Below are 13,337 nucleotides of genomic sequence, written 5' to 3'. Positions count from 1 at the left end.
CTAGGAACGCCGTGGAGGTAGCCTTGACATAAATGACGGGCACTGTGGCATGGGCATGGGCAGCGAAATAAATGCCACCCTCATGCACCGGAGACACACAGACCCAGTACAACTCCAAGTGGCTGGGGTACGTGCACTGTCCCTCTCTGGGCTCAGTGGAGGAGGCAAGATGGGCAGTTAGAGGAACGGTCCTCCAGGAGGCACGTCAAACTGCACAGAGCTCAAATAGAGGTGGTGGGAACCCAGCCAGTGACGGTGGGGGGAGAGTTCCGGGGTGGAGCTAATCCCAGCCTAGCACCATCCAGACAGTCGTTCTCAGTTTGGCCATCGGCCTTGCCCTGTGCTTCTCATATTTCTTGGCTTTGGTTCCAGCAGAGAGAGATCTGTTGCCTTTATCACCGAGCTCATCTTGACTAGCACCAAGGGCTGTTAGTTTGGGCACACTGCCATTCTGCTTGTCACTTGAGGAAAATAAAAAGACCACCTATTGAAGTAGGGAGAGTAGTTCTCAAGGATACTCTTGGGGCCTTGGAGAATGACATCTCTGTCAGCCAAAGTCCTGTGTCTCCAAGGTGATGGCTGAGTTCCGATAGCTTCGTGCTCAGGGCTGCGCATCCAGTCTGCTTTCAATTGCAACAAGGGCTTGAAATGTGTCTGGAGAGCCACATGTCAGCCTTCAGGGCAGGCTGCTTATGGAGGAAGTTGTCTGGATGCCAAAGCCAGCAGAGGCTCTTCTGTGTGGACATGGCTCCGAAGGCCAGCCCGGTCCATGCCCAGCTCAGCAGGACCCCTCTGTGTTTTCCCCCAACAGCGGGTGCGGTGGGCCCGGGCGCTGTATGACTTTGAGGCCCTCGAGGATGACGAGCTAGGATTCCGCTGTGGAGAGGTGGTCGAGGTCTTGGACAGCTCCAACCCATCCTGGTGGACTGGCCGCCTACACAACAAACTGGGCCTCTTCCCTGCCAACTACGTGGCCCCCATGATCCGATGAAGCCCATCTGGAGGGGTCAGAGGCTTTCGTCTGAAGCTGCCTGCAGAAAGGGAGCAAAGAAGAAAAGCTGGAACTACATCTGCATACATGTGTGTATACTGTACACTGTATATGCCTATGTATGGACGCATTTTATAATAGTAATTTATTGGCAATTAAGTTGGTAAATAGGTTGATATGAAAGGAACTCAGGTAGAGGACTATATTCCTACTAGTTTTTGTACTCCCCAAAGCGGGTGTGCAGAAGGTGGTGGGGAGTTGGGAGTGGAGGGCAAAGAAATGAAACTGAAATTCTTCCCATGCTTAAGATGACGCCACTTCCTCCTCGTCTTGGGAATTTTCACTGAGGAGCCTGGCAGAGACCCACACTGTGGCGTGGGTAGTCAGCAGGGTGGAGTCCGACTTGGTAGGGCATGTCCTGCTTACCTGCAAGCCCCACTCACCTGGAGGGTTTGCAGGGCAGCTTCCTACTTGTTCTCCAAGGGTGAGTACTGCTGGACCAGACTCAAGGTGCGGCTGCACAAGTCTGAGCTGGAGGGTTAGGGCGTCAGGGCAGGACTGGAGCACACGTGTCCTGAGGCCTGGGTAAGACCAGCCTCCCGTCGGTGCTCAGCCAAGACCTTCATCTCCCTCAAATGAACACTCCTCGGTTAACCCTCTTCGTGTGACCAACATGGACGAACCAAGACATGGAAGAACCATGCACCGGGGAGCGGAGGCATTTTCCACAAATCTCCCTCTGGTGTACTTGGGTGTAACCTCTGTGCCCCTGGCTACGAAGAAAGCAGCATCCTAGATCCTGTAAAGTGCTTGCAGAAGCCCTGGCTGAGAATGATGGATGTTGTTCTGTGGTTACAGGGGGTCTTTTCAGGGCACTGTTTGTTTTCCCTCTCAGTTTTCAGCATTTCGAAGATGCCTCGCCCAGTGGCACAGAGAGAAGCCCAACCCACGAGAGCATTGACTAGTGATTGGCTGACTGGTTGGTTAACTGATTGAACATGACCCTGAGTGGGCGCTGGCTTGCAGATGAGCTTCCTGTTCCCCTGACTGTTGGCCCCTGCTGGCACCTTCCCCGGACCAAGAGCTGCACCTGGGGAGAGGAATCCCACTGCCACTGTCTCTCCTCACCCCTCAAAATAGAATTGTGTTTCCTAGTACTCAGCTGGGGGCGTGAAGCACAGACCAGCATGGCTGGGAGAAGGGACACTGGAGAAGAAAGCTCAGTGTTAGAGGGGAACCTGGGGTACACATGTCTGCACTGCCGGCACCTAGAAGGTGTGTTCATGGGGGTGGGGCTGCATTCTGAGACAAAAGAAAGGGTTGGGGTGAAAGTGTTAGTGAGGGAGCACGGAGGATGAATGGGGGTCTGTTTCTTACTTATTCCCCAACCCTTCCTGCTCTAAGGAGGGACGGGGCGGCCATTATCAAATATGATATAAGAAGAAGAGTTTGTGACTCAGAAGTAACTGTCAGTGTAATGTAGGCTGTGTCTCTTTGACTCTGAATTCTACAATTCTCTGATCCCCACATCGCCTTTAGAGAAAAAAACAGAAGAAGAGTCTCTGTGGTCGGTCTTGAGAGAGAAGAGAAAATAGCCTGAGAGAAGCAGGGAGAGTCGAGCGTGAGTGAGGAGGTCTGGCAGCGGCTGACAATGAAAGCACAGGAAGGAAAAGGTGGCAAAGACATTTCAAAAGACTGAAGGAACAGCGTGAGAGGCACACGGGCAGGGAAAGAGAGCAAGAGGTTAAGTGGGACAGGTGAGAAAGACGCTAGAGTCAGTGGGCAGAAAAGGTGCAGGGAGGAGAGGCAGGTGGGGAGGAGGAATTAAAGCAGAGAAATGACCGCCACGGAAGGCAGGGGGCAGTCACCACAGGAATGAAGGTAAGAGAGCAAAGGCAAAGGGGACTGAGTAAGCTATTTTGGTGCTAGGTAATGTGAACATGTTACAGTAAATAAAAGCCAAAAGTAATGTTTGATTTTACAGTATTTACAAGCCATATGCTTTAAACAGCCCACAGACTTCATGCATTTGTCTGATTATGTGGGAGGACCAGCCCAGTGAAGATAGAACAAGACGATTAGGTTCTGGCCTGGATTTCGTGCCTTGAAACCCTTCTCAAGAAAACAGTAATAAAACAAGGGCCCTTGTTTTGCCAGCCTGTGCCTGGTGTCTGTCACACACCCCTCAGGTGGGCGCAGGGGTCACTGGCCTACAGAGCCTGACCACGCAGTGTGGGCAGAGCTTTCAGAGCCCCTGAAACTGGACCTTCTGTTCCACCGGAGGCCATTGTGGGAGTATTTTTAATTGAGGTGCAAAAACAGCCTGCTCATCATGCAACTACGTTCAGAAGGAAGAAAGTCTCTCTAACCACCCAGAGAAAAGGACCCTCAGAGACCAAGCTAAGAGGACCAGGACCAAACAGCACGCTGTGGGGAGGGGACACTTACTCTCCTTGGCCCTGATGCTGCCTGGGGGTGTCCCTGGGGAGTGCTTTCCACCGGACAACCTTTCAGCCCCAGGAGTGTGCCCACCCAGGTTGTATGGCCTCCGACCAGCCATACAACAAGGAAACAGCATGTTGTCTCTGAATGGGGCTGCAACGCCCTGTGTGACTTGGGATCAGGGAACTTCCAGAGAAAATCCAGTTCCTGTTGGACCAGTTAGTTTCCCCAACCACTTGCTGAGGCTCGCTTCATTTCAAATACCTGGCACCTGCCACTGCTCACCCACTTTTAGATGGCCCTAGGGTGCTTCTCAAAATAAACATGCCTCTGAATAGCCTGGAGAGTGCATTACAATGCAGGTCCTGATACAATCCTGCATTTCTACCAAGTCCTGAATTTATGTTGCTGGGTCCACAGACCACTCTTTGAGTAGCAAGGGCAACGAACTTGGCAGTGAGCTAAACAACCGCAAAAATCGAACTGGATCCCTTTTAAGAGGTTTTCAGGCATCTTTCTTTGTTGCTAACAAATAAGTCACTTGGGCTGTGAGACAGACAGACATGATTCAGAACTGTCATTATGACATCATTCATGTTAGGCAGCCCAGGTGACTTACTAGTTTAGCATCTTTAGCTCCATCAAGAATCAAGAAACCTAATTGTGATTCCACAATTAGGGAGAGAGGCATTCGGATGAAATACAAACAGGGATTTCCTAATAGTAATTATTTTAAACATGAGCAGAGATTACTGAAGAAGTTGTGAAAGCTTTCTCAAGAAATCCTTAAACATAAAATTGATTCCTATCAGGAGCGGTCCTGCTGGGAGACAGGGCAATAGCCCATGTGACATCATTAGACCTCAGCAAAACAGGCCATATGGGGGACATATTGGCATGGTCAAAATATTTGCCGTTTGTCTTATCTAAACTCAACACTTCAATCAATCTATCTATCATCTATCTATCTATCTATCTATCTATCTATCTATCTATATATCTATCTATCTATATATCTATATATTTATATTTATATCAACCTAGCCTCCATATATCTTTTAAATACGTCTCAGGTTCCTCCACTTCTCTCCATCACCACAGCCATGCCAGCAATATCTCTCCCCTAGGTGACTGAATTAGGCTCCCCACTTTTCTCCCAACAGGCCCTCTTGTGCCCACCCCATTCTCCACATAGACGCCAGTGCAATCTTTGTAAAACATGAATCTGATCGCATCACTCCCCTGCCTGCTGCACTTAGGTTTGAATGTTAAGTCCTCATGTGGCCCTGTGAGGTCTGGCCCCTGCCTCCTTCTCCAGCCTCCTCTTGTGCCTCTCCCTTCCTTGCTTTCATGTCCCTGTCCCACTGGCCTTCTGTCAGCCTCTAGCTCACCAAGGATTTGTCCCCAAGTCCTTCAAACCTGCTGTTCCCTCTATCTGGAGTGCATATCCCCTGCTGTTCTCCTAGCTAAGTCCTATGCATCTCCAGGTCTCAAACCATCACTTTCTCAAATTGTCCGTTCCTGACCCTTAATCTGAAATAATCCTTCCCATTAGACTATCTCATGGTTGCGGTGCTTTTCCTGAATGGCACATGCGCAGATGATGGCACTGGACTGATTTGTGTGACTGTTAGACTGAAAGCTCCCTGGGGGCAGGGACCATCTCTGGTTTGTAAACTGTTGTATGCCCAGCATACTGTTGTATGTGCGTGGCATACAGAGGCTCAATAAATATTTGTTTAATGAACGAACAAGTGAAACCTGCCTCATGTCACCTCTCATTCATTCTATAACCCAGATGTCCCCAGCTTTATAGACCTGTAGGAACAAACAAGGTGATATTAACATCGATGCCCTAGTTACAGTAGCTTTTAGCCACTTGCCCTCAAAATCTCCTCCAGTTACTTCTGAGAGCGCTAGACAGGGAGGCTGGTGTTCCTCATGTGTTTAAACACCGGTCTCCTGTGCCTCCTACTCTGGCCCCAAACATCCTCTCCTGGCAATGTCTTTCCTGACGCTGTGGATCCACTGTGCATTGCATCTGTCTGCTGGTGAAATGGCCCGATCCTTCAGGAAACCAAATCTGCCCTGCAGTCCATGTGGCAAGGGGGTTGGAGAAGGGCCTGCATCCAATTCTGAGTAGCCCTTGTCCCTGCGCCCCAGAGAGGCACTGCTTGGTACCAGGGTCCCTCACAGCCTTCCATGATCACAGCTTGTTCCCTTCTCACCGGAGCCATCAGACAGGACAGGAGAGGCCACCTTCCCCTCTATCTATCTCATGTTTCTCTTCCTATTACCCTCCCCCTTTCCAAAAAAGAATCGCCCCTGCACCTTTTCATCCGTGCAATAGAGACCGCCTCGGGTCCTAGGGGATGTGTGCCCAGTTGTGCAATCTGGGCCCAACTACAATTAGTTCCTTAAATCAACACATATTTACAAAGCTCCTCCTAGGGGCCAGACATCATCAGTTGGCGGGTCCTTCCCATCTCTTGTCTGTGCCCCCTCTCTGCATCTGTGCCGCTGTACGGTCACTACCTCATTTCAAACTTCCCTCACTCCCCTCCCAGGCGGTAGTCTCAGAACTGATCTCCCTGCCTCCTGGCTGGCCCCTCTAATCAGCCTCCACCAACTGCCAGAGAGATCTTATTAACATGCAAAGCAGATGACATCAGGCTTCTGTTCAAAAGCCTTCAGAGGCTCCCTATAGCTGTCAGGCTAGAGTTTAAACTCCTCAGCTTTGCACTAAAGACATTTTGTAATCTGACTGCTGCCTGTTTGTTCAGCCGCAACTCCCATCTCTCCCCAGAGTGAGTCATGTTGTCTCAGACCTCCGAGTCTTCCTATTCTGTTCTTTCTGCCTAGATCCCCTTTCTCCCACTTGTTTGTCTAGACCCGGGCTATCCAACAGTAGTACTCTGTGAGATGCTGGAAAAGTTCTGTATTTGCTCAGTCTGATGTGGCAGCCTATAACAACCTGTGCCCGTTGATTACTTGCAATGTGGCCAGTGCAAGTGAGTTAAACAGCCGTATGTGGCAAATGGCTACTTTACTGGGCAGTATGGATCCGGAGAACTGCTGCTCACTTTGAAATACTTAGCTCAGCGTTCAAGTTCTCCACTGGGAAGCCATCCCAATTTCATGGCTAATGTAGACACCCCTCCTTTATGTTCCTGTAGCATCCTTGCTCTGCTTCCCTCCCCAGACTCAGCACGCTGTACTATAGACAGCGAGTGACTCATTGACCTGCCTCCCCCGCTGGACTGAATATTTTTGAGGGCAAGGGCAACCAGTTCACCCAATACATGGCTGATGCCTACGTGCACTGGTGCACTGGTAAAGCCTTAACAACTGGCTCTCTGACGGAAAGCCCCGATTTGTCATGATTCTGTGGTGTAAATAATTCCTACCACGTGTCAAGACAATGAGAAGACAAGACACAGAATGGGAGAAAATATTTGTGAAACACATAGCTGACAAACGACCGTTATCCAGACTATAGAAAGAACACTTAAAACTCGACAATAAGAAAATGAACAACCTGATTAAAAAATGGGCAAAAGCTCTGAACAGATACCTCACTGGAGAAGATATGGTTGTGTCGCGTCCAGCGCAACACGGGCAGTGAGAGAACGAGGAGGGGCGGCGAAGGGTTAAGAAAGAAACAGAAATCAGGAAAGTTTTGATACAGGGGCCAAGGGTCTCACAGCCTCAGAGGACTGAGAGCCCCGAATTGGGCCACCGTGTGGCTTTATTGATGCACATACAAGGAAGCAGCGTTGTTTCTTCTAGGGTCTGTGAGTCTCATACACCATACCAGAAAACTGTTCAAACCAATCACCCTTGTCTGTCGAAAGTCCCATGATGTATAAATAATTGTTGTTTGTACCTCCCCAGGGGACAAAACCTTTATGTTGAAAACTTACTGAGATGGAGAACTGATGTTATCACATCAAGCATCTCTTCCCAAGCAGGTTGTGGGAAGGAATACAGCCACAGAGGCAGAAGCTCTCCTTAGAAGTGGGAATGTGGGGGCCTATGCCCTCCTCTATCAACCTTGTGAATTCTCCTGGTGGTCCCCACACGACTGTGCCTGTCTTAGGTTGTTCCTCTCGTGAGAAATCTTACCCGTCATTGGCTAGCCAGCCATCCTTTTGGGGGCCAAACAGAGAAATCTGAGGTGTAAGCACAAAGGTGAAGCAAAGTCCCTGAAAGGAACAGTCTTACAGACTCTTCTTGCTTTTTAGCGGTAGGCACGAGGGGACAGGCGCGCATGCTGCTGTGTGACAACATGGTTGCAAGTAAGCACACGAAAAGATGCTCAACATCATATGTCATTAGGGAAATGCAAATTAAAACAATGAGATACCACCACACATCTCTTAGAAAATCCAACAGCCAAACCATGGACAGTATCAAACGATGGCAAAGCAGTAGGAACCCTCATGCTCTGCTGGTGGGAATGCAAAATGGCACAGCCACTCTAGAAGGCAGTTCGGCAGTTTCTTATGAAACAAAACATACTTTTACCACATGATCCAGCAATCGTTCTCCTTGGCATTTACCTAAAGGAGCTGAAAACTTATGTCCACACCAAAACCTGCGTAGGGATGTTTATAGTAGCTGTATTCATAATTGCCAACTCCTGGAAGCCACCAAGATGTCGTTCAGTAGGTGAATAGATAAATAAACTGTGGTTCATCCAGACAATGGAATGTTATTCAGTGCTAAAAAGAAACGAACTGTCAAGCCATGAAAAGACACGGAGGGGTGTGAAATGCATAATGCTAGGTGAAAGAAGCCAGTCTGAAAAGGCTACAGACTGTATGATGCCAACTATATGACATTCTGGAAAAGGCAAAACTACAGAGACAATAAAAAGATCAAAGGTTGGCAAGGATGAGGGGGGAGGGAGAGAAGAATAGGTGGCACACAGAGGATTTTTAGGACAATGAAACTATTTCCTGTGGTAACATAATGGTGGCTACATCTCGTTATGCATTTGTCCAAACCTACAGAATGTACACCAAGAGTGAGCCCTGGTGTAAACTATGGACTTTGGGTGATTATTATGTGTCGGTGTAGGTTCATCACTTGTGACAACACATACCCCTCTGGTGGGGGAGATTAATAACGGGGAAGGCTGTACAAGTGTGGGGACAGAGAGCATAAGGAAAATCTCTACCTTCTGCTCAACTTTGCTGTGAAGCTGAAACTGCTCTAAAAAAAAAAAGTCTATCAGAGAAAAAAAAGGAAAAAAAACCTCCCACCATGGCTGATTCCAAGCTATCAGAGTGGGGAAGAGATGTGCACAGTTGGCTCTCAGAAGCAGGCAGGAGCCAGCTCCCGCACAGCGCTGACTGAGTGAATGAATGAAGTGCGTAGACACCAGGAATGTAAGAGACACCTTCAGGCTCCTCAGGAAGAAGTCTGTTCAGACCTGCAAGAAGCTGGGCATACAGCCACAGGTCCAATTTCAGTTCCAACCCAGGAGATAAAGGACCAAGGAGTCATGCCTTGAACTTAGGAAGAGGAACGTTTGTTTCCTTTGGGTCTTTTACCTTTGATACGAGGCCTTGTCTAGGCGTCTAATGAGGACTCCACTTAGACTAGTGGAAAGTGAGTGAGCCTGAGACCATGAAGGCAAGAGTATCAGTTAGGAGGCTTTTGCCTACAAGAAAGTGGAACCCTGACCAGAAGTATCCTAAACAACAAGGGTTTGTGCTAGCCCATGCAAGAAGTCCGGAAGGAGGGTACTTCCTGGCTTGCAGAAAGAATTCCGTGGCTTACCAGTGCTGTCTGAGGGTCAGTGGTGTCTCTGTGGCTGTTGCAGTTCCAGACATCACATGCAGATTGACAATGTCCAATGAGGAAGAGGCACAGTCCCTCCCAATTTTAATTAGTGCAAAAAACCTTTGCCTTTCGTCCTTCTGCAGCTATTCCCCCAGATCCCATTGGCAATGACTAGACCCATGCCATTCCTAAGCCAACCTTTTCCAAGAGAATGAGACCACTCTGACTGGCTTTGACCAATTGGTGGGACCCTACAGGAGAGAGCACCTGGAACCCAGGCAGAGCTCTGCCCACAAGAAAGAAGCGGTGGGGGTAGGATGGCAGTAGGCAATGGCTGTCAAGACCCAATCTAGGGAAATATTAGAAGATTCACATATTTAATGGCCAGATCATTCCATAAACATTTCTTGAGATAATCTAGGAACCTGTTGGTAGTGTGAGGGAGCACAGCTCCCCAGTTTTCCCCCTCTAAGTTGAAATGCCTTCACACACACACACACACACACACACACACACACACACCCTTCCATCAGCCTTCCTCTGTGGATTCCCACATGCAGATTAAGCCAGCATGTCAAGGGGACAGGTTCCATGCTATTCACAAAAACCAGAACTGTACATAATAAGGCCCTGTGTCTGCTGTGGGAACAGAGGCCCCAGCCAGCTGGATCTGTGCCATGGTCCCAGCAATTCACTGATCCTGGTGTGAGACTCCCCCACGCAGGTGCTTCCAGGTATGGCTCTACCCAGGGTCATTCGTGGACACATTCTGATGTGGACAATCTCATTTCAACAAATCTGAATTCCCCAGGGTGGGCAGTGTGTAGTGCCTCCCTCCCCCTGCTCTGACCTGGTTATAGGGAGTTGCTAGGTAACCACTAGACAGCCTCTGCTTCCCACGCTTAAGGAGGCTTGGTTACCATGGCAAGTCCAGATGAGGTTGAGGGTGCAGGGGAAAGGGAACGCTGACCAGGGGTTCTGCAGCCTGGACTCTGTCCTCAGTCTCTCTAGGCCCCTGGACCTTAGGGAAGTCTCTTTATCCCTCTGGGCCTCAGCTTCCTTATCAGTAAAATGAAGGAGAGGCTGGGTCTCTTCTTGCTCTAAACCACTGATGCATGCGGCCAGCATAAACGAAATAAACACTGATCCTCAGATTCCTCTTAGGTAAGAATGACTCAAGATGGGTGCAGAAAAGGAATGGATTGAGTTGTCTTTAATAAAATAGAGACACTAGCAAGCCTGTGTCTCCGTTAGGACAAATAAAAGTTGTGGAGATTCTCCCTTCTGTTGGCAGAGATTTAGCTTCTGGAATCGATATGTATGCGTCCCTGAGGCTCCCTTGGTCCTTTTCGGAATCTAGATTTTCTAAGGAAATCCCCTTATGGGGTGTGTCACCTTAGGGTTCCCAGCTTACCAAAGTGTGATGTCCTATCAGACAGGGTCTACTGGTTCCTGGGCTCTAATAGTCCCTGCCCCTGCTGGAACCATGTCACATGTCTCGGGCCAGCCCTTCCCAGGTTGCTGGGGCCAACCCTGATCCCTAAGCGTGGGGCTCTGCACAAGCCTCTGGGGTCTGCTACCTGCCTTTGTTCTGAGACCCAGCCCCACCCTCTTCCCTGGTTCCTGCGAGGAGATCCCTGCCCAAGACTAAATGCTGGGACCGCCCCTCCCCTGCCTCGTCCATGCCAATCCCTTTCCAAGAATCCAGATTCCTCCTGCTACAGTTCCCTGGCTGACATCCTGCCTGTCTGCCCGCCTGACTCTCCAAATACTGTAGGCTACTATTCCCTCCCCCACCCGTGCTGCACCCCTCAACACTCCAGTGACCTCATGCTGGAGCCCCTGATGCTACCGGCTGCTTGGCACCACCTCCACCACCACCACCATCCGATGCCCACTGTCACACATAGTCCGTGACCTCAGAAGAGAGACTGGACTCCATCTCACCCCTAGTAGCTGGTCTGTCTGTCCCCTTCTTCCTCGGACCCTGCCTTCAGTGTCCAGTTCTAAGTCTCTGTCACTCCTGGTCCTTCCCTGCCACCATACACACATGGCGAAGAAGGTTATGTCCACGTGTGACTCGGGATGCTGGAATCATGTTGGGAAACATTCTCCACCCCACTCTATAGTCCTGTTTCTCCCTGGTCGGGGGCAGAAGGAGGAATGTACACCTCATACAAAGGGAGTAAAGCACTGGAGTGTCAGGGTGAGCGGCCTTTCAGCTGCTAGCTGTGCTCTGGGGTACTCTAGAACCTCCCAGCCCTGTAGAGAAGCCGCATCCTTGGGTTGTGCACCCCAGTGGAGAAGGCACAAGCTTTGTATCAGACAGACCTGTCCAGATTCTGCCACTGACTGTGAGCCTGGACAGGTAACTTGACCTCTCTGAGCTAATCTAGAGACCCAGAGACAGTAGCACTGAGTGGTTATGGAAGTAAAGAAAATGATAGAAACTGCTTGGTGAGGGCCCAGCAAATGGTGGGCCGTCCCACGACACCTTCCTGATGGCAGAAACAGCCTTCTTCACCTGATGCCACCCCACCCCAGGGAGATGATGCTGCAAAGGCCTCCTCTCCTTTGAAACTCTCCTATCCTATATTCAGCCCCCTTCAGGGTAAGTCTCTCCACACTATCAAATTGACAACTTGCTGATGTAGTAAATCAACTTTGGGAGAGGTCTCCTCCCTGGGCCTCAGCCATCCTCTTCCAGGTGAGGGCCGCCCTGTAGGTGGCCAGCAAGGAACAGTGCCAAGGGTGTTGGCCAAATAAAGGAATGATTCTTTTTTATTTTCATTACAATTGACTTTCAATATTATATTAGTTTCAGATGTACAACTTTGTGATTAGATGTTTATATACCTTACGAAGTGATCACCAAACTAAGTCTAGTACCCATCTGGCACCCTGGTTATTGCAATAGTATTGACTATATTCCCTATGCTGTACTTGACATCCCCATGACTATTTTTATAACTGGCAATTTGTACTTCTTAATCTCTTTTCACTCATTCCCCCAACCCCCTCCCATCTGGCAACCATCCGTTGCAGCATTATTTACAATAGCCAAGATATGGAAGCAAACTAGCTGTCCATTGATAGATGAATGGATAAAGAAGGTGTAGAATGGATGGACAAGTTCTGAGGGCCTCACATCAGAACTACTGACTCAGTCATGAACAAGAATGAAATCTTGCCATTTGCAACAACATGGATGGACCTAGAAGATATTATGCTAAGTGAAATAAGTCAGACAGAGAAAGACAAATACCGTAAGATTTTACTTATATGTGGAATCTAAAAATAAATGAACAAACAAAACAGAAACAGACTCGCTGATACAGAGAGGAGAGAAGTGGTTCTTGAAGGGAGAATGGCAGGCCAAGCAAAGGTGTCAGCAGCGTCCGGAGCCACTGCTTCTTCCTCTGGCCAGGCTGCCGACCTCCAGGCTCTCCCCATTGACGAGTACACATCCCCCGACCAGGCACTTTCTCTACTAGAAAACCTTTCCCCTGCCACTCTTGGCTTGGGGTTCAAGCTGCGTCCCGGAGGTGGGGGGTGAAGTAGAGAAGGGACCCTTGGGCTACTCCCTCCCCTGAACCTTGCCCTGCATTGTCCCTCATAGGTGACTGTGCTCATGCAGTTCCCTCCACCTGGAATGCCCCCTCCTTTCTTTTGCTTTCTGTCCACATCCTAGCCAGCTTGCAAGGCCAGGGAAAATGTCACCTCCTTCACAAAGCCTCCTCGATTCCACCCTCAGCCTACACATCTGTCCCTCTGCTGAACTGTCTCCAGTCATGTGCTCTTCTGGCATCTCCCTAGAAGGGGTGGGTGTGTGCTCAGGACCTGTGTCCTGTGACATTTAGGTTCCAGTTCCTAAAGACAGGGATGACTAAACACCAAGTAAATAAATAATTCCAGCTCAGGTCCTTGGTTGGGGTCAGAGCTGTTTTAAAATGTGTCTACAAATGTTTCAGACACACCCCAGTTCCCGGCACTGCCGGCAACTGGAAGATGAGGTGCTTTGTCAGCAGCACTCTGCCCCACGGGGGTGAAGGTTGCTCATGTCACCTGCAGGGCCTGCCGGGTGTGCTGCTCCAGGAACTCCCCAGAGGAACAG

General features: G+C 49.5%; 1 protein-coding gene across 5 annotated transcripts in view; it reads left to right on the top strand.

The window, feature by feature from the left end:
* Positions 1 to 5,198, top strand: part of GRAP2 (GRB2 related adaptor protein 2) — a 71,195-nt gene extending 65,997 nt beyond the window's left edge. For all 5 annotated transcript variants that reach the window (XM_074326430.2, XM_088796375.1, XM_074326428.2 and 2 more), the window contains 2 exons: positions 5 to 127; positions 812 to 5,198. In XM_074326430.2, coding sequence (XP_074182531.2) covers positions 5 to 127; positions 812 to 991 — 303 coding nt within the window. In that variant the 3' untranslated portion in view covers positions 992 to 5,198. The remainder of the gene's footprint in view (positions 1 to 4; positions 128 to 811) is intronic.
* Positions 5,199 to 13,337: the final 8,139 nt, after the last annotated feature.

The sequence above is a fragment of the Rhinolophus sinicus genome, chromosome 1, assembly GCF_057876585.1.
Source record: "Rhinolophus sinicus isolate RSI-liver-muscle chromosome 1, RSI-T2T, whole genome shotgun sequence".
NCBI classification, from domain to species: Eukaryota; Metazoa; Chordata; class Mammalia; order Chiroptera; family Rhinolophidae; genus Rhinolophus; species Rhinolophus sinicus.
The sequence above is the reverse complement of the archived record's forward strand: the minus strand, read 5'-3'. Positions and strand labels throughout refer to the sequence as shown.